Source organism: Echiichthys vipera (assembly GCF_963691815.1).
Source record: "Echiichthys vipera genome assembly, chromosome: 4".
Taxonomy (NCBI): Eukaryota; Metazoa; Chordata; class Actinopteri; order Perciformes; family Trachinidae; genus Echiichthys; species Echiichthys vipera.
The window spans coordinates 1,859,930-1,881,668 of NC_139829.1; the positions used below are offsets into that span (position 1 = coordinate 1,859,930).

A 21,739-nucleotide genomic window follows, 5' to 3' on the forward strand; every position below is an offset into this window, starting at 1 on the left:
ACTCTTAATAAAAAGCAATGATGAAAATAATGCATAAAATCCTAAAATAAAGAAAACTTTTTGAAAAGGATAGTAACTCAAGTGTTCCTCATGAATGTATTACATCTAAATAATAAGATAAATGATACAAATCATAAAAACAGACCCCATTGAACAGTTAACCATTTCATTTTCTTATACAAACACATCCTGTATACAGTCACTTATGAACCCAAACACAACATATAGTATATTATCACATATTATCTCAATGAGCCACTGAGACAAACGGGTGAACTTGTTCCAGCAGCACTGTCCATATCCAGGATATTTCCAATCATCAACTTTTTAGTTTAGTTTAACACATCTCTCTGCACTCCCCCTGGAGCATTCTCCCACTCAGCATCCTATAAAAACGCCATCTGCCCCCGATCATTTAAAGAATTAAATCAAGTTAACAGAAGAGGAGCTATACAGAAAATCTTGATAAAAATTGACATCAAACTCTGTTATAGTGCAACAAAATTGGATAATAAAATGTGGACTTTTATACATCAGATCTCTGTCATCTAAAGCTGTATTAGTATTAGTCTTAAATCTGATAAAGTAATCATTGTAGGAGTTTTTTATTAATGTGGACGTCACTAGTGATAGCCTTTTTACTATTAGCTCTGTGGTATAACTCACAAACCTGTGAATTAAAACAATTATCGTGAAAACTGGAAAGTAAATGGCATTGCACTAAATTGGAGGAATTTCGCTTAGTTTGGCAAGAAAAAAAACACAAAGGAAGGCCCTCCGTAATACCAGAGCAGCCTATTACGCATCTTTAATAGAGGAGAATAAGAACAATCCTAGATTTCTTTCCGCACTGTAGCCAGGCTGACAGAGAGCCACAGCTCTATTGAACCATGTATTCCTATAACCCTCAGTAGTAACGACTTCATGACCTTCTTTAATGACAAAATTATAACTATTTGAGACAAAATCAACTTGCTTTGCACCAACTTTTCTTCAAAACCAGGAACTGGGCGACCTGATGTATACCTGGACTGCTTTTCTACAGTTAACCTTAAGAAATTAACCTCTAGTATTTCGGCATCAAAGCCTTCTACTTGTCTCCTAGACTCTATTCCAACTAGATTACTTAAAGAAGTGTTTCCTTTTAGTTAGCACTCCTGTATTAGATATGATTAATATGTCTTTATCCGCAGGTTATGTACCACAGTCTTTTAAAACAGCTGTAATTTAACCTCTTCTCAAAAAGCCCATTCTTGATCCAGAGGTACTAGCCAACTATAGACCTATATCTAACCTTCCTTTTCTCTCTAAGATCCTTGAGAAATTAGTCGCCAATCAGCTGTGTGACTTTTTACATAATAATGAGTTATTTGAGGACTTCCAGTCAGGATTTAGAGCGAATCATAGCACTGAGACAGCACTGGTAAAAATTACTAATGACCTTCTAATAGATTCAGACAAAGGACTTATCTCTGTACTTGTTTTACTAGATCTTAGTGCACCCTTCGACACTATTGACCATCGCATCCTGCTACAGAGACTGGAGCATCTAATTGGCATTAAAGGAACTGCATTAAGCTGGTTTAAGTTATATTTATCAGATAGATGTCAGTTTGTATATGTTAACGACAAATCCTCCATGCACACTAAAGTTGGTCATGGAGTCCCACAGGGTTCTGTCCTTGGGCCGATTCTTATATATGCTTCTCTTATTACAAGGAAGCACGCCATACATTTTCATTGTAATGCTGATGATATACAATTATAATTATCGATTCATAATTATATTAATAATAATTATTATTATTATTAACATTAGTGCGGCTTGTTGCTGCTCATAGGTAAATTGTTGTCTCTGTAAATCATGAATATGTCATAGAGTGTGGTCTGACATAACCTTTGTTATGATTTGGCACTGTATAAAAAATGAATTTAATTGAAATTAATTAAATCAACTTCAGTTCAAAGTGTGTTCAACACTGAAGCTTCATGTCACGCTGACACAGCAACATGCTACACCCTTGTGTAAAAAGCTTTGCTTTCCCCATTTCACACACCTCATGCCTATATCCACGTCTCTCATCATTACTCCACCCTGTGTTTAACTCAATAACTGCATGTGTACACATATAAATCTCCTGTTTTAGGTAGAATGACATAAAGAAAATATAGATCATAGCTCAAACAATAGTTAAACACACATCAACGATCTTCACTGTTACATGACCGTAATGTTCCTACATCTGTATGATTAATGTTTGACTGATTTCCTGTATCAGGAAATCTTTTCTGCCACATGCATCACACTGTACAATAACAGTTAAACTTTTCAGAACAATACAATCTGAAGCACCTTATGTTTTTCTCATAATCTGTCCACTGCACCTTAGATTATTATATGTTTACATTTGTTCTACAATTAGTCCGCTTATTTATAAATTTTAGTTTTAGATATCTTTTATATTGTATTTTTATATTACTGCTTTGATGTGTCTGTGTGTAACGCTTCTGTTACACTGCAATTTCCCAGCTTGGGATCAAAAAAGTATTTCTATTCTATTCTATTCTATTCTATTCTATTCTATTCTATTCTATTACCATGAACACACACTGTAGTTTGCTTTGACTCAACCCCACACACACCGTCCTGCTGTCACACTCACTAGAGCACCAAATGGATATTAATGCACTGCTGAAAATAGTCCTTAACAAATGCATTATTTCCTCCTGTTGTCCTGTACAATGACCAGCTATTTTAAGAAATTACTAAACATTTTTAAAAATCTATGAAACTATGGAATTTGTAGCCATAGAGGCATAGAGGTGGTACGCCTCTCTGTATTGTAGCTGCTGTTGCCGCCGCTCATCATTTATCATGTTTGCCACCATAATTATTATCATTTTCATATTCTATCACCTTAGCTGTGCTTGTTTCTACTATTCTGCTGTATTAGGTGCCCTAACATATAAGTCATAATCACATTACTATAGATATTATTATAGTTACTGTGTGTGTGTCTCCTCGCTTTGTGTCTGTCTTTGTCTCTCTCTGTCCATCTGTCTGGCTTTGTGTTTGTCTTTGTCTCTCTCTGTCCATTTGTCTTTCTTTTTCTCTCTTTCTCTCTCCTTTTCTTCGTCCACAACCGGTGCATACAGATGTCCGTCCTTCATAGAGCTGGGTCTGTTCAACGTCCCTGCCTGTTATAGGGAAGGTTTTTGTTGCACCGTACCTACGGGGGAATAGTTGGGTCTATGTAAATCATAAATAAGTCATAGAGTGTGGTCTATACCTACTCTGTAAAGTGTCCTGAGATAACTTTTTTGTTATGATTTGGCACTATAAATAAAATTGAATTGAATATATTTGTGAGTCAGTGGGTTTGGAGTAGAGTTACACAGACAGACCAGGGACTTCTACAGGATACAGCCTTACCTGCTGTTCCACTGTATCCTCCTACGTGGACTTTGTAGCGGGTTCGGGGTTCAGAGACAGAGAACTTGTCGTACTGAGCGTAGGCTGTTTCTCCCTTATCTCTCAGGTCCACTCGCAGCTCGTACTGACCTCCAGCTGTGATCTTATGCAGATTGGAAAGACCTGAGTGAAAGAGGAGATATTGTATAAAGATGGACGGACAGCATTAATTTATAATTCAGGGATGGCTTTGTTATTACCAGATAATACATTATTTTACTTTGAAACAGTTCAAACTAGATCATTATTAAGAATATATAATATATCATTTCTGAAAATTTAAATTTGAGTTTTTTTAATATACAGTATGTTTTCTGTATAATAATTGTTGTTTGTATATCAGGAGTTTTGTAACAAAAATAATTTCCCTCTGGGATTATTAAAGTATTTCTGATTCTGATTCTGATATATGAAGGCTGAAAACTTCAAAGTGTATCTATTTTATTCGATTATTCAATAAATGCACTTTATATAACAACAGTAATAATTATTCTAATTAAAGGTTGATTATGTAGAATCTTAAAAGCTATATTTAAAAAATAAATAATAAAAAATTCTCCCACGGGGCGTTTTGAGGGGTACAGAATAAAAGTATTGCTTTTCCATAAAAAAATATATTTGGTCTGAATTAATATTTTAAATGTTTGACGGGTTTGACAATGACTTTCTGTCCCGTTGTGTTTCCATGGTAGCAGCCAATAGCGTTGGGCATTGCTGGTTGCCAGCGTTGTCTGTTGTTGGGTGTAGCTACTGTGGCTGGCACTGGGTGAAATGGAGTTTGCCAATCCTGCAACTGCTTCGGAGCCTCAGTGAAGGGAGCGTTATTTGTCCCAGCAGCTGAGTGAGCGGAGACGGGCAAAAACCAGAGTCAATATAGGCCAAGCATTCACTCCATGGACTGAGAGAAAGGAGTTAAACGGCATTAAAACGAACACCCACATGGCTACGTTTCTCTTTGATCGCTAACTTCACTTCCGGTTCCGGCGCTGTGTAAAGCGGCAGCCAGCAACAGTTGCTCCCTCTCCTTTCCGCACTTTTATGCTATTTTATCTTATTTTACTGTCTTTTTATTAGTACTTTTTCCTGTAAGTCGTAGTGCTAACCTTAGCCAACTATGTTCGTGAACTTTCTTACGTGTTTTTTGTCCGTTTGTCTCATTCTTGGGACTATTTTTGCCGACCGCGTCTCCGTCTGGACGCAACAATGCGGCGGCTCCATTGTTTACACCCGTGAACAGCTGTTGTCGCTAACACAAACGGCGCTAATGCGGGAGAGGCCTGAAATCCCCAAAGAACTGAGGAGAAAGTACAGGGGATGTAAGGCTGGACGTAAACAACGGGAAAAGAAGAGGAGATATAAACCATCTCTCCCTTCCATCACCATGGGGAACGTGAGGTCGCTGGCTAACAAGATGGACGAGCTGGCGGGCCTGGTGAAGACTCAGTGGATGTATCGTGTGAGCAGTGTGCTGTGTTTCACGGAGACGTGGCTCCACGAGGACATCCCGGACTCGAACGTAACTGTGGACGGCTTTCAGACTGTTCGGGCGGACAGGAGTCACCGTGAGAGTGGCAAGAGGAAAGGTGGGGGACTTGCTATTCTTATTAACAACAGTGGTGTCATCCTGGACACGTGACTGTAAAGGAGCGTGTGTGTAGCCCGGACATTGAGCTGCTTGCCGTGAGTCTGCGGCCATACTACCTGCCGAGGGAGTTTTCACACGTGATCGTTCTGGTTGTTTACATTCCTCCGACTGCAAACGCGGCGCGCGCGAGTGACGTCATCAACACCGTCGTCGCGGGACTTCAGACACGGCACCCAGACGCATTCATTGCAATATCTGGGGACTTCAACCACATCACTCTGGCTGCAACACTGCCCACTTTCAAGCAGTTTGTGGACTGTCCCACCAGGGAAAACAAGACACTGGACCTGCTGTATGCTAATGTTAAGGAGGCTTACAGCTCCACTGCCCTTCCTCCTCTTGGAAGATCAGATCACAACCTCATCCATCTGCAGCCCCTGTATAAGCCCCAAGTCCAGCGGCTTCCTGTGACCACCAGGACTGTGAGGAGATGGTCACAGGAGACTGACGAAGCTTTACAGGGTTGCTTTGAACTCACAGACTGGGATTTGCTCTGTAATTCACATGGGGTGGACCTTGATGATCTCACGGACTGCATAACAGGGTACATCAATTTCTGTGTGGACAGCGTTGTTCCTACAGAGACTGTACTCTGTTTCCCAAATAACAAGCCGTGGGTCACCAGAGACATCAAGGTCCTGCTGAATGCGAAGAAGAGGGCCTTCAGAGAGGGGGACAGAGAGCAGATGAGGCAGGTCCAGAGGGAGCTGAAAGAGAGGATCCAACAGGGCAAAGACACCTACAGGAGGAAGCTGGAGCACAAACTTCAGCAGAACAACCTAAAGGACGTGTGGAGCGGCATGAGGAGCATCACTGGCTACAAACCATCTGGTAGCCAGACGGTAGGAGGTGGTACTGAACGTGCCAATGAGCTAAATCTGTTCTTCAACGGATTTGATGAAAGGGCTCTGGACCACCTCCCCACGGCTCCTCTACAACCACCCACCTCCAAACCTCCAACCCTGCTGACACCTCCCCCTCAATTCCTTCCTGATTTTGCCCTACCTGTCCCCTCCCCCCCCGCCATCACCTCTCTCCGCCCCCACCAACACACACAGCAGACAGACCTTCACTGCAGAGCAGGTGAGGAAGGAGCTGTGCAGACTCCGCCCAGGCAAGGCAGCGGGTCCCGACGGTGTCAGCCCAAGGGTCCTCAAAACATGTGCGATCCAGCTGTGTGGAGTCCTGCAGTACATCTACAACCTCAGCCTGAGTCTCGAGAAGGTCCCTGTGCTGTGGAAGACATCCTGCCTGGTACCATTACCAAAGAAGGTGCGTCCCAGCACCTCAGAAGACTACAGACCGGTGGCGCTGACATCGCACCTGATGAAGTCCCTGGAGAGGCTGGTTCTTTCACTTCTTCGGCCCCTGGTCAGCTCATCACTGGACCCTCTACAGTTTGCCTACCAGCCGAGACTAGGAGTGGAGGATGCTATCATCTTCCTGCTCAACCGTGCCTGCGCCCACCTGGACAGAGCGGGGACCACAGTGAGAATCTTGTTCATGGACTTCTCAAGTGCGTTCAACACCATCCGGCCTGCTCTGCTGGGACGGAAGCTGACGGCGATGCAGGTGGACCCTCCCCTGGTTTCCTGGATTACGGATTACTTGACGGGTCGACCACAGTATGTCAGACTGCAGGACGGAGTGTCTGACACCGTGGTCTGCAGCACTGGAGCTCCACAGGGTACTGTTCTTTCCCCATTTCTGTTCACCCTGTACACCTCAGACTTTCAGTTCCTCTCTGAGTCCTGCCACCTGCAGAAGTTTGCTGACAATTCTGCAATTGTTGGCTGTGTCAGTGAGGGGAAGGAGGAGGAGTACAGGGGCGCTGTGGACTCCTTTGTCGACTGGTGTGCAGCTAATCACCTGATTCTAAACGCCACCAAGACTAAGGAGCTAGTGGTGGATTTCCGCAGGAGTAAATCTGCCCCCACACCCATCTCCATCAACGGCGTGACTGTGGATGTTGTCCAGGATTACAAATATCTTGGAGTATACCTGGACAACAAAATGGACTTTTCCAAGAACACTGAGGCTGTCTACAAGAAGGGCCAGAGTCGTCTCTATTTCCTGAGGAGGCTCCGGTCATTTAATGTTTGTAACACCATGCTGAGGATGTTCTACCAGTCAGTGGTAGCCAGTGCCATCTTCTTTGCTGTTGTGTGCTGGGGCAGCAGACTGAGGGCAGCAGACGCAAAGAGGATCAGTAAGATCATCAGGAAGGCTGGCTCCGTCCTGGGGGTCAAACTGGACTCTTTGGTGGCGGTGTCTGAGAGGCGGATGCTGTCTAAACTGCACAGCATACTGGACAATAACTCTCACCCTCTCCACCAGCTGCTGACCTCCAGCAGAAGCACATTCAGCCATAGACTCATTCTCCCACGGTGTAATACTGAACGCCGGAGGAAGTCTTTTCTTCCGGCGGCCATCAAACTTTATAATTCATCTCCCCCCGGTCAGGTAAGGAACAGTGGAGACACTGTATCCTGAAAATGTCACTTTGTCACTTTATACCATCACTGCACCACTTTATTCAGTTGTACTTTATTCAGTTGTACTGTCACTTACTTCAGTAAGTAATGCTGCTATACTACACTGTCACTTTATATCACCACTACATCACTTTATTTATTTATTAATGGTTTACTGTAACTATCTGCTGATACACTTACTGTGCTTTAGGACATGCTGCTACATTTCACTGTGGTTTACTGTAACTGACTGAAGTACGAAATGCTGCTACACTCCACTGTTCCATACTGTCACTTAGTTCTGTAGGACATGCTGCTACATTTTTAACACTTATAACTTATCGCTCCTTCTCACTTATCTAGTTTGTACTTATTTTATTTCAATCTGCTGCTAAACTGCACGCTGCGTATTGTTGTATATTGTATATACCTACGCTTAACCACGACGTCTGTTGCACTCTGTCACACTTGGTTCATTGCTTGATTTATTTTACGTTAGCTTTATTTTGATTTGATTTATGTTTATGCTTATTGTTACTCTGATCCTTTTCCGCCTTTGTATCGAAACTGTTCCACAATAATTTCCCTCGGGATAAATAAGGCTTCTTGAATCTTGAATCTTGAATCTTGAACTTTCATCTTTTTTAGCTGTAAAAGCTAACGCTAATGGCTAACGCTAACTGTCATTCAAACTCCTCTGCAATACTTGTACTTGATTTGACTGAGGGGATGGGTTCAAACAGGCTCAAACAGACTCTGGTCTCCTGTAGGCTACTGGGCTGGGTCTTTCTCCAGACCTGATCACAAGACTGGAGAAATTTTTTGTTGTTGTTGTGACTACGATCTTGAGACATTAGGTGGCAGTGTTCTGCTCATTCTTCATATTCAACCTTGAAGCAAATCCATATAAAATGAGAGCTAGGGTGTGATATGTGACCATATCCGCTCTGATGTGTGTTTGAATTACCCAGCCAGAATTCATCGTTCATGTCACCAAAGCCAGCTGTGTAATTCTTCCAGTTGCGGAAAAACTCCAGCCTGCCGCTCTGTCGTCTGAGGAAGACCTGCCAGAGAGAGACAACAGGTCATTCCCACTCTAGGTGAGCTGTGTGTGGAATACCTGAAAATCACCACTGCTGATGAGAGATGAAATTTCAAAACATCATCTAAGCCTAATATTCTTCAAAATATCCTGGAGATGTGTTTACAGTTCATTAAAACTGAACTGGCACTGCAGAACATAGAGTCAATCATCAACAGAGAAATTAATCACAATCTCAATATTCTTAATTAACTCATTCTTAAAAGCTATATTGATGTATTTCTTTTTTTTCAAAATATTTTTATTGTCAGTTTTCAAAGTAACGGACAATATACATACACACATAATAATAATAATAATAATAGTAAATAAATACTTGACAAACCATGATATGTCTAAACAAAGAACACAGAGAGACTTAATGTAGTGTCCGAGTTGAATGTCCACTCAAGTTTGTCAAAATAGAATATCCACCTGAGTGCATCAAATATATCAGAGTAGGTACTCTTCAAATACACATGGTAATAATAATAATAATAATTAATTTTAAAAAAGGATAAATAAATATACAACAAAGAAAAATTTTTTTGAATAAAAACTTGAATCAAACCATAACATATCGAAACAAATTACACACAAAGAGGCTTAGTAAAACGTTGGAGTTGAGTGTCCATTTGAGTGCATCAAATATGTCAGAATAGGTACTCTTTAGGGGGTCTCTGTCCTGTCAGGCTCTTTCCTTTTCTTTTGTGTGAGTTTGTCTCCCTCTTTCTGTTTCTCACAGCTTGTGTCTTTCCCTTTGTGTTTGTCTATCAGAGCTGGTAGGCGTGGTTCCGCCAGGCTGTGGCTCATCCCCTCATCAGCACCTACTGGATAAATAGCCGGATGTGGTGCACATTCGGCGCCAGACCATTGTTACTATCTCGTGGTTTGTGTCTCTCTATTGGTTGGCTACCTATACTTATGATTGTGTTCTCTATCCGTGTTGCGTTGTTCTTTGTTCATTGTTTCTTTGTTTCTTTTGTTATAGTTTCCCAAGTTCCTGTTTTCCACCACCCGTTCGTGTTTCGTCTCCTGATCCCTGTGTTGGTTTCCCCTCGTCTTCACCCGGATCATATACTTGTTTTCCCCATTCCCTGATTTTTGTTTGTTTCTCGTTTTTTCATTAAATATTTGTTTAAACCTTTCTCGGTGTCCTTGTCTGCATTTGGGTCCCGCTCCTCAGAGTTATTCCCTGCACCGTTCACGACATACAGTTCCAAGTACTCCAGGATAGGTCTCCATATACCATAGAACTTCTGTGAGTTGCCAGATATCTCGTATCTCAGTTTTTCAATATGGAGAACTCCTACCAGCTCCCTCAGCCGGGCTTCGAATTTAGGTGGTGAGTCAGATTTCCACATTTTCAAAATGCATCTTTTTGCTATGACCATACCATAAGCCACAGTAATAACATTTCGACCCATGTTCTCCAAAGTGAATTGAATCAACTGTAACCTAGCGTTAACTGAGCAAAGGTGAATGTCATTTAAAACTTGTTTCCATATTTCGTCTTGAATCGTGATGTTAAGATCAGCCTCCCACATCTGTTTAAATTTAACAGCAGGCTGTGCAAGTTTGTAAGTGAAAATACAAATCAGTTTTGAAATCAAACCTTTCACTTCTGGTGGGCCAAGTACGAGCTTAAAAATATTACTTTCTTCTGGCAAAGAGTCAGATGATGAAATATGTTGTCTTATGTAATGACGTAAATACCTAAAGAAGTTTGATTTTGGCAGGTCATATTTTTTTTGTAAAAATTCAAATGAACATAGATGTTTATTACATAGAGATATTTTATGGACCCTATTCCTTTCCTACTCTTCTCCTTAAAAACTGCATCTGTGATTGAAGGAAGAAATGCATGGTTATGCCATATAGGGGTGTGCACTGATGACTTTGGGAAAATATTCTGATCTGCATCCAGATTTTTTGAGCATTAGATATTGTGTAATGCTCTCCCTTGTAAGTGGCTTTTGGCCTTGGTAGTGAAAAGAGAATTGCCTCGAGGGAGGTTTTTGGGGTAGACTTTGTTCTATTGCTAACCAGGATGGTATCTCAGTCTGTGGATCAGGGTTATCAGCCAGTTGCCAGTAGACCATTGCTCTGCTGTTAGTGGCCCAGTAATAATGTAGGAAACATTGTAGGCCAAGTTCTCCAAATTCCTTTCATTTCATTTTTTTCATTTTCATTTTCATTTTCATTTTTATTTCATTCTTTAGAAAGAAATGAAAGGGAGCAGAAAGAAGATAAACTTATAATGTCCACCACTTGTCAGCATTTCACAAATAATGATAAAAAGAACCCTCCAATTTGGTGCTCTTACATATGTCAACTTTGCAGAACGAATACAAAATAAAAATTCACTTTTACAGCTAAATAGCATCATCATATGTTTCTAATAATAGCGCTTTTACACGTTTCTTGAAAATAAAAAGTGATTAAGAAGTTTTAATTTCACTATTTAAATTGTTCCACTGACTGAAACCTTGAATTGAGATGCATCTTTCCTTTGGTTTTATTCTAAACTATGGTTTCAGACTTAAGTTCCTCATAATGTGTAACTGCTTTCTCTCTTAACAAATCTCTTTTGCAAATTTTACGGTAATGTATATTGGTGTGCTTTGTACATTGTTTTGAGAAGGCTAAATTCTCGTAATTCATTGAATTTGACAATTTTTAATTGTATAAATATTGGATTTGTATGATCCCTGTATCCACTTCCGTTTACAACGCTAATGGCGCATTTTTGTAGTTTGAAGACTGGATCAATATGCGTCTTATACACACTCCCCCATGCTTCAATGCAATAGGTCAGTGAATTATATACTTTGGCTTTTAAAGATGTTGTTTAGAGATTATGTGTGCCTTATATCCCCAAATAAATGGTAAAGTCACAGAGTCCATAATTTTAAAGAAGGACATCGGGATGAAAAGTGGGATATTCTGAAACAAATAAAGGAACCTTGGCAGAGAGACCATTTTAATTTCATTTATACGGCCTATTAATGACAGAGGCAATGTTCTCCATTTTTCAATATTCTTTTTCAGGGCGTTTAACCTCTCCATGAAGTTATATTTAAGAGGTAACTCTGTTTTTTTAGTGAGTTTAACACCTAGGTATTTAACCCAGTTCTTTGAAATGTTAAACTGAGTTGAGGTCGCGAATGCAGGGTCTAAATCAGCTGTGAGCGACAAAAGGTCACTTTTTTGCCAGTCTATGGTGTATCCTGAAACCGTACCAAACTCATCCATCAGATTGAGCAAATACGGGACAGATTGTTTGGGGTCTGTCAAAAAAATAACAAGTCATCCGCGTAAAGTGATATTTTGTTGCTAATACTATCAATAATGACAGGCTTAATAAAATCATTTCCCCTTATACTGATTGCCAGTGGCTCAATGGCTAGCGCGAAAAGTAATGGTGAAAGGGGACACCCTTGATGGGGCCCTCTCTCAAGCGGGAAGGGATGTGATCTTTCCTGATTAGTGACCACAGAGGCAGCTGGATTAAGGTAGGCCATCCGTGTCCAGGAAACAAAAGTGTCTCCCAAACCAAATAATTCCATCACTCTTAACAGGTATCCCAACTCCACTTGGCCAAATGCCTTTTCGGCGTCTAAACATAAAATGGCCTGCTTCGAACCTGTAGCAAATTTGTAATACATGATATTTATTTGCCGTCTTGTATTAAAAAAAGAATATCTGTTTGGAATAATCCCCGTTTGGTCTCTATGAATAAGGGATTCAATATATAAAATCCACATTGAGCATAGAAATTGGACTGTAAGAGGCGGGGTTTGTGTCATCTCTATCCGGTGTAAGTATGAGAGCAATGTCCGCATTATATAGTGTTGGTGGGAGTTTTTCTATTTCAACAGAGTGGGACAGCATCTTGAGCAGGAGTGGCGATATCTGCCAAGAAATTCTTTTATAGAACGCTGGTCCAAAACCGTCCGGCCCGGGGGCCTTCCCATTAGTAAAAGATTTGATAGAATCTGTCACATCGTTTATTGTCGCATTCAAAACCTCTCTTGAAGCATCATCTAATTTAGGAAGGGGAATATTTTTAAGCCAAGAATCCACATCCTTTTGCTTTTGCCTTATATAGTTCTTGATAGAACTTCACGAACCGCTTATATATTGATTTTGGGTTGGTGAGTATATCTCCAGTATACAGATCTAATTCTTAGTATAGCCCTGCGATTTTGCTGCCCCCTTAGTTGACGGGCTAGCAGCATGTATAGCTTGTCTCCAAGCTCAAAATAACGGGTCCGCAAAGAAGACGGTTGATCACTGACTTGTCTTGTTAAGATTGTATTGTACTCATATTTAAGATTAATAATTTCTTGTAGTGTTTGATCATTATTGCTTTGTTTATATTGTGTCTCCAGCTGAGATAACTTACTATCAATTTCAACCAGTCTTGAGTTTCTTGATTTTTTTAATGATGCCTCGTAAGAAATAGTATGACCCCTCATGACTACTTTAAACATTTCCCATAAGTTTGAGTCTGAAGTATCAGCGGTGTCATTTGTGTCTAAGAATCAATCAAATTTACCTGACAAATACTTACAGAAACTGGCATCGTTAAGTAAGTAAGGACGGAGCCTCCAAGTCGTTTGCTGTTTTTGTTGGTTAAAGTCTAAATTAACACTAACTGGAGCATGATCTGATCTACATTTGATAGGAGCTTAGACTCTAAGAGAAAAAAATTAATTTGTGAGTATGAATTATGCAACTGGGAAAAAAAGGAATACTCTCTATCTGTTGGATGCTGCAAGCGCCAAATATCTACAATGCTAGTTGAAGAGATAAGACTGTTTAAAGTGGCTGATGCATTTGAAGGTTGATTGTTTTTTTGAAGATCTGTCCAGGTGCCAGTCTAAAATTGCATTAAAGCCTCTAGCGATAATCAAGTTTCTATTTGCGAGGTCTGGCAGTTTACCAAAAATTTTACGGAAAAAGCCTGCATCATCCACATTTGGACCATAGATATTAACCAGAGTGACATGTATAGAGCAAAGCTGTCCAGTTACAAATTGCAATCTGCCACTGTCATCACTGATAGTATTTATATGATGAAAAGGTATATTCTTTTTAATTATAATGGCTACCCAACGTGCCTTGCTAGAAAAAGTAGATTGAAAAATATGCCTCAGAGAGAAACGCGAAAAAACAAAAACATACAGGTGTACCGAACGTGTACAAAACCCCACCCTCCCCCCAATCCCACTTTCCCAAACAAAGTAGGAAAAAACCCTGGATGAACATACTGTTAAAGGGGGAAATCCAACTGGGCTTAGCCTGATACTAAGCTGTGAAAACCAAATAGCAACCTAACAGCTCTTCAGCAACTTCTCCTCCGATATAAAGTTTTTACAAGTGAAACACTCACAATGAAACAATTTAGATGTGTAAGGCAATTAAACAGCCAAAAAGGGATACTATAGATCCTGTAAACATTTGGTTAAGTAAACATAATTCACGTAATATTATTATTTTAGAATTTTACCTGATCTGTTGTTACATGACCTATAGTTTGAAGTCGGCCACGAGACCACGAGACCAGCCTTGCTACGTCTTGGATGCAGAGTTTGTCCATGGTGACCCACACTCATAAAACTCCTAGGACATCTTTACGTGGCGAGGTTGTCTGCGAACCTCTCCACCTCCTCTGGGGTGTTGAACGTTGAGGTGACGCTGCCATGGGTAACTCTCAGGCGAGCAGGGTAGATGAATCCCGTGCGGAGACCAGCAGTCTAAAATCTTTTCCTGGTGTTATCAAAAAGTTGACGCTGTTTCATAACCTCAGCCGTAAAGTCCGTAAAGATATGAATGCGCTGGCCTTGGTACGTCAAAGGGGATTGTTGCGCTGCAAGCCTCATGATGAGCTCCTTGACACGGTAGTTGTGTATCCTGGCAATTAGCACAAAGGGCCGGTTAGCGCCGTTAGCAGGCTGTCCACCCAGCCTGTGTGCATGGTCAACTTCTATGTGTCTCGGAAAATGTTCATTTCCCAACAGATTTTAAATAAGGTCGGCCACAAACTTAACCGGGCGATTAGCCTCGGCATTTTCAGGCAGGCCTATTATCTTTATGTTTTGGCGTCTTAAACGTGCCTCAAGGTCCACAACTTTATCTTGTAAAGCCATTTGGCCTGTAGCTCGAGTGCGGCTAACCTGTGGTCATGGTCGCTGGCCATTACTTCCACTGCGGTGAGACAAGGCGCATTGTCTGTCAGTGTAGCTTGGCTGGCTTTCAGAGACTCTTCCAGGGAGTTAAACCTCTCGACCATTTGCTTGCTCATCCCGTTTATGGCATGGAGAATAGCTGCACTTTCTAGTGAGGGACTAGCTGCTAGCTCAGTGAGCAGGCCAGTCTCAAAAGTTTCCGAAGTTTCTTCTACGGGTTTCTTTGCAGTTTGCTTCCATGGTGGCGTCTTTAACACGTCCCATGCAAGTTTTACAGACGTCAAAAAAGTGGTGTTTTTATGAAAAACTTGATTTGGAGTGGAGCCTCACTTAGGCACGTCTAGTCTGTCATGCACGCTCTAGCGTGCCCCCCCATATGGATGTATTTCTGAACAAGCTGTAGACATAACATTGACATATCACATACTATCACTGTAATGATACAGACATCAAGGCAACAATATACAGATGTTTCCCTAAAGACTTGTGGCTGTCATTTATGGGTAATACACCTGGGGTTAAATGCACTATTGTTTACATGGTCCAACATGGAGCAACACGGGAGGGCTCTCCAAATCCAGAACGATACGGAGATTATGCCTCCAAGCCGTCGCACAATCTCGGCTCATATTGGATACTTGGTTCAATTATTTTGATCATTGTTCCATGTTTTGTTCTCTTTTAGTTGTTAGCGGCAATGGGGGAAGGCAGCGGCTAAGACTAACCACCACCAGTCATAGTAGTTACACCCCTGTAAAAAGGAGTATGATTTTAAACAAAAGATAAGATAAAGATGGAAGCTATAATATGGTAATTGGAAGGAGCTGATGTCACCCTGCTAGTGTGTATGTAACTCAGAACTCAGAACACATTTCTGATTCAATGATAACCAAAGCACAATGAATAATTATATGAATACTTCAACCTAAGGTTAAGTCCAATTTGGAATGTCTCAGGTATCAACCATAATCATAATAATGCACTAAGCAGGAAGGTGTGAGGTATGTTAAAAGAGATGGGGATTTGTGATGTTTGGAGGGAAAGTTGTTATGGCTAACATCTTGGCAAACAGTTGGCCATTAACACGAATGTAAGTACATCAACTCCTGAGGGAAATCTGTCTCTTTAGCTGCTAAATGCTCCGTTACGTTCACCAGCTAGTCTCTAACTGTCTGCTGTTTGCTACTGAGCAGGACAGTACAGTACCTTTTTCAGAACTGAAAACAGCTGCTGCAGCTGCTGCTGTCTACATGGAAACCATGTAGATGAGAGCCATGAGAGTTAACCAAACAGTTTGGCCTGTGAAACAACAACAATGAGCTGAAATAGCCTAAAACGATCCACAGAGCTGAGGGGAACTGAATGGGCAATTATTCTCTGTGGGTCTGTCACTATGACTGACACCTTTACCATTACACTTATGTCAACCATTTTTATTAAGGTAGTGCTGGTTATAGTGCAGCTATTAATATGAACACATATTGGGCATAAATGCCCTGTTAGCCAGTGACTTACTATCCATCCACCTCCATCAGTGCTCATGTCGCAGTAGACCTGGATGGGCTGGCTCTCGTCTCCACCCAGAAAGATGGTGTACAGGTCGGATGAGGTGTCACCGTTCAACAGGGCCTGAGAGCAGTCCCTGGGGTGTCTGTACAGCACACCAGCTACAAACACAAAACACAAGATATGATGGAATAATCGACAAAAACACAGATCCACAGGAGAACAGATAGTGGTTATGGATTTGTCTTATTGTGTGACTTTGGCGTTTTCAAGGGTTAGGAACTAACAAAACTAACTCACTAACTGATCAACATATAAGTCATATTCACATTACTATAGATAGTATTATATATACTGTTACTTTTGCCTGTTAAACCTTTTTTCGTGCCACTGTGTGCACAAGATTACTGCTGCTGCTCATGGGGGAATTGTTGGGTCTATGTAAATCATGAATAAGTCATAGAGTTAGGTCTTTACCTACTCTATATGTGAATTGAATCAAGGCAGCGGTAGACCAACAACCCATGCTCTGAGAGGTAAAAGTATTGTTGTTTTCAGTCTGATGCTTTTGACAAGAGCATATAACGGCTTCAGTTCTCCCTGTGTAAACTTAAACAGGGTTGTCTGATGGCAAGGTAAAGCAGTGAAAATATTCAATAATATGGAGTACACTTAAACTAATATTGATTTTTGTAAGTGTAGGTGCAACAGGCACCCAAAGATGAGTGTTCATTTTCTGGATTAACTCGAACTGTCAGTTTGATTAAAAGTAGGCCCAAAGCCTGCTTAAAACAAAGACCTCAAAGACTAGGCCCAAAAGCCTGGCTGCCATGCCTTCTCCCCCACAACAGGTCACACCCAGGTTTGAATTCTCCAGGGACCCCAAACTGTTCATTGGCTGAATTGACTCACTGGCCCGGATGACATCATCCGGGCCTATATAAAGTGAAGTACACCTCTTCTCTCTCTCTTTCTCCCGGCTCTTCCTTCGCACTCAACTCGACGCGATCCTGCGGATCCAGGAGACCAGCTTCCAGCTGTCCCCTCGGCCCTGGATCTGGCCTAAGGCGGTCACCAGCAAAAGGTTAACCAACCGGTTATCCTCAACTGAGCACAGCACAGAGCGATCCGAGTCCTCTTTTGCCTAAGAACAACTAAGACAAGCTTCCAGCTTCCTTTCTTCAACCCAGCCGCTGGTATCAAGCAATGCACAACATCTCCCCTCTCATGGACTGGTAACTAAACACCAACTGGGCATTACTACATGTTATAGGACTTTATGAACGGCTAGAAACAATTGTAACTTTGTCATAAGAACCGAGAGATCAGGCTTTCGGTGCTTCATGTAACTTAAGTGTTCACACCTTCTCTGCAGGGGTCCGAGCCCCCACCTCTTCTCTTTGTCTCTCTCTCACACACACAGACAGACACACACACACACGCACACACACACACATACACACAAACATACGTTTGCTGTTAGCTTTAGTTAGTTTATTGTGTTTTGTTTGTTGCATTTATTAATCTGTTAATAAATGTTTGTGTTTACCATTTGTCTGATTATTTAATATTACACAAAGATGAATGAGCCAGCTTCTACTAAGAAAATAACTTTTAAATCTTTTAACTAATTAAACAATTACATTTATCGGTGTTTAACCCTTAATTAGTAGTTTAATATATTCAATGAGACTTAAATATTAGTTATCACTCCGTCTATGATGGTGGTGCCCCGAGGAACTCTGGTTTAACTAGAGTCATTTTATTATTATCTTTGATAATTATGGGTGATAACTAATATTTCCTTGATTAACGATAAGTTTATTGAGAATACTCAATCTCATAATCTGAACGTGAGTCAAGGCCCTATATTTGATTGGTTCTCCGTGTGACGTTTTTAATAAATTGAAGTTATTAATTTTTAGTAATTTTTCTTTATTAATTTTCCTTATCAAATATTTCATTTGATAGTCACACTATTGATCCAATTAAACCCAAAGTACCTACATAAGTGTTTAGAATACATTTAGCTGCTGCCCCGTCCACAGCAGTACATTGCTTAGCCTCCTGTCTGCTTCTTCAAACTACTGTAGGTAACACACTGTTTAAGTACCTAATTTGAAATAGGGCCATTTGCCTCTACCAGTACATTATTAATATTATTAAAAAAATACACATATTAAAATCTATTTGATAGTATTTGAGAGATTTTTGAACAGACACAGCCCATCAGGGCTGAAACCTTTCCAGTGTGTGTATGAGTCCACTCACTGGTTGTGAAGACAGTTGTGATGACTCTGCTTCTCTTCGGACCAGCAATGGCCTGCAGCTTCACTGAATACTCTGTGGAGGCACTGAGCTGAGCCATGTTATAGGAGACAGCAGTGGGACTCAGGACAACCTCCTGAAGGAAAAAACATGTTCAAACATTTTATTCCCAAACACATTTTATAGTGTAGTCCTGAATCTGTGGAGTTCTGGGGTTACTTACGCGGACAGTGCCGTCTGCAGACTCGAAGCTGAGGATGTATCCAGTGATGTCAGCGCGAGGAGGCTTCCAGGTCAGCATGCCATTCTCTGTCTGGATGTTACTGGCGGCCAGGTCCTGAGGGGCGTCCACATCTAAAAACACAAATCATCTTTCTCTTAGTGAATCTTTAATTTACATGTTTCTTCGTGGCATCACTGCAGTCACTCATCCGATTAATGTTCAAGAAACATACAACAGTACATCTACAGTATGAAAGAGTTCCTCCTCTTGGTTATCTCACAGTTTGATATCATTCACTTTTGTTTTTCAGATTAAAATACAGAATATAGTTACAATGAAACTGCTTGGCTGCTCCTCTGGCTGACTATGTCTGAATTAGTACAGCTCAAATCAATAAGGCAGAAAGTCTCACCGGTGGTGAACTCAGTTGTAGTGGCTGCACTCTTAGCCAAGTCCCTGACAGCGTAGACCTTCACAGTGTAGTGTGTCGCCGGCGTCAGAGAGCTCATCTCAAACTCCACCACGTTTCCTGACACTCGCTCCATCACCGGAGCCACTGCAACCACACAGACAGGCAGCACTTAGGAGGCACTTAGGCACTTCACATTGGGATGGGAGGGACGTATTATTATTTCTGTGTATCTTCTTTGTTGTGTCATGGCTTGTCCATAGGTCTACCTATGTATTGAATTGTGTGTACATGCATGTGTGTACTAGATACCTGAGTCTGCAGTGTAGGTGATGACATAGCCGTCTACAGTAGCGATAGCGGGCTGCCAGAGCAGCAGAGCTCCTGTGTCTGTGATGTTGACTGCTGTCAGACCACGGGGCTTATCCAGAGCTGGAACAAACAAACAAAAACAAACGCACACACACACACACACACACACACACACACACACACACACACACACACACACACACACACACACACACACACACACACACACACACACACACACACACATTAATTTTAGATATCTAGTTTCTTTTGTATAATTTTTCCCCATGAGCTGTTTTGGCCTATCATTGATGCATGTACTATGAAAATGATACGTGTGTGTGTGTGTTTGTATTCCATGTACCATAAGTCTTACCTGTGGTGACACTGTCTGATCCAGGCTCACTCTCCCTTTGTCCTTTGACAGCGACAACGGTGACCTCATAGGTGACCCCCGGGGTCAGGTTGGGCAGCACAGTCTGAGACTCGGAGCCGTCCACCGTCAGAGTCTTTGCATTACCTGGAAGTCCAAACAAGTCATCTTGGTGAATGCACTCAAGTTATTAGAAGCTAATTTTTAGATAAAGAAATTATCTTAAATTTAGCAGTATAGAACTTTTTAATAGAATTCCATTGCTGGGCAACAGCTTGGGTCCTTGTTAACTTCCTGTCAGCTGATGTTATTCACATACACAGCAATGTATGAGATCTGCAAGGGCACAAGAGGACTAAAAATGCAGCAGAGCAAGTCCATATGTGGACAAGGATGAATGCAAGCACACCGCTCAGATGTACCAGACATATTAATGTCTCTGGAGAACCGTAGGTAGGAAACACACCATAGTCCTAGGGATCTCTCAGTGCCGGCAATCACCCAAGATCACACAAGGAGAGCCTCTAATACCATTCCAGAACGCTCACCCCAGCCAACGAGAGAAAGAATACATTTCTTTCACGTCACTTACATAAGTGACACTCCCCTTAAAAACTCTGGGCGCTGTAAAAGTGTTTGTTGACAGACAGGCTGTCACCCCACTTAAATGGAAGAGAGAGAGGGCGCATGCAGCGAAGAGCTGCAAGTCAGAATCCAACCTGGCCGCAAGCCGTGCAAAGATGCCTGTGCACAGATCCTTTTCTGTGCTGCGTTCTACTACACGACTCGGTAAAAGTATCTACTTTACTTCGCCGTGTTGTTTTGCCGTCTGTATTACCACACGTTGCATCTAGCAGAGAGTTACATCCAATCGGCAACCAGGCTCCTCACAGGAGTTTGGGCCAGCTTCCCCTGTCATCATTGGTGAAGTCATCTAGTGCAGACTGTCCCTGACATATATGGACTCTTAAGACAACTCACCAGGGAAGCAGGAGTCAGAACAAGATCTGCCACAAGTGGGCCACCAGCATGGCAATTAACCAGGGAGAATATATTCTCAGGACCAGAGACATAATTGGAAACCCTTGCACTGGAAGACAGGGTCTAGGAACAGCACATTTCCAGTCCACCCCTAAGGAGAAGAGAACCATGATTGAGGAGGAAATACGAAACCTTGAGGAAGAAGGGAGGCGCCTGGACGGGGTGGAACCTCCCCAAGAGAACCATCACATGGGGTGAACTGTGGTGGCCGGAGCCCTTCCAGATATCCTTTTAACTTCAAGCAGTGTATGACACCTTACCAACCCCAGTCAATTTGCACAGGTGGGGGATGAGGGAGGACCCAATGTGCTGGTTGCGTGGCAGAAAAGGAACAATAGCGCACATTCTGTCAGGGTGCAAGACCACACTGACACAGGAGAGATACAGGTGGCACCATGACAAGGTGTTGGCAGTGCTCGCGGACATCCTGAAGCAAGAGAGGAGGAAGAAGCAACCAGCCAAAGCAAGACCACTGCTGGGCACCATCGCCTTTGTGAAAGACCTATCGTCCACAGTCAAGCCAAGCAGAATCTCCTGCAGTCAGCCCAGAGATGGAAAAAGGTTGACCTTGAGAGGAAACTCCCCTTCCCAGAGGCGATACTGTCCAGCACTCTAAGACCCGACATCATCATGTGGTTTCCAGGGGGGAGGAAGATCATCCCTGGTGGAGTTTATGGTGCCGTGGGAGGAGGGCTGTGAGGAAGCTGTAGAGAGGAAAAAAGCCAAATACCAGAAGCCTAT

General features: G+C 41.9%; 1 protein-coding gene across 3 annotated transcripts in view; it reads right to left on the reverse strand.

The window, feature by feature from the left end:
• The window catches only part of tncb (tenascin Cb), an 82,706-nt gene that overhangs the window by 4,115 nt on the left and 56,852 nt on the right, over positions 1-21,739 (reverse strand). For all 3 annotated transcript variants that reach the window (XM_083912451.1, XM_083912450.1, XM_083912449.1), the window contains 8 exons: positions 19,961-20,104; positions 19,585-19,704; positions 19,276-19,419; positions 18,864-18,994; positions 18,644-18,776; positions 16,382-16,533; positions 8,559-8,655; positions 3,434-3,595 (listed from right to left, as the gene is read on the reverse strand). In XM_083912451.1, the coding sequence (XP_083768577.1) occupies positions 3,434-3,595; positions 8,559-8,655; positions 16,382-16,533; positions 18,644-18,776; positions 18,864-18,994; positions 19,276-19,419; positions 19,585-19,704; positions 19,961-20,104 (1,083 nt within the window). The remainder of the gene's footprint in view (positions 1-3,433; positions 3,596-8,558; positions 8,656-16,381; positions 16,534-18,643; positions 18,777-18,863; positions 18,995-19,275; positions 19,420-19,584; positions 19,705-19,960; positions 20,105-21,739) is intronic.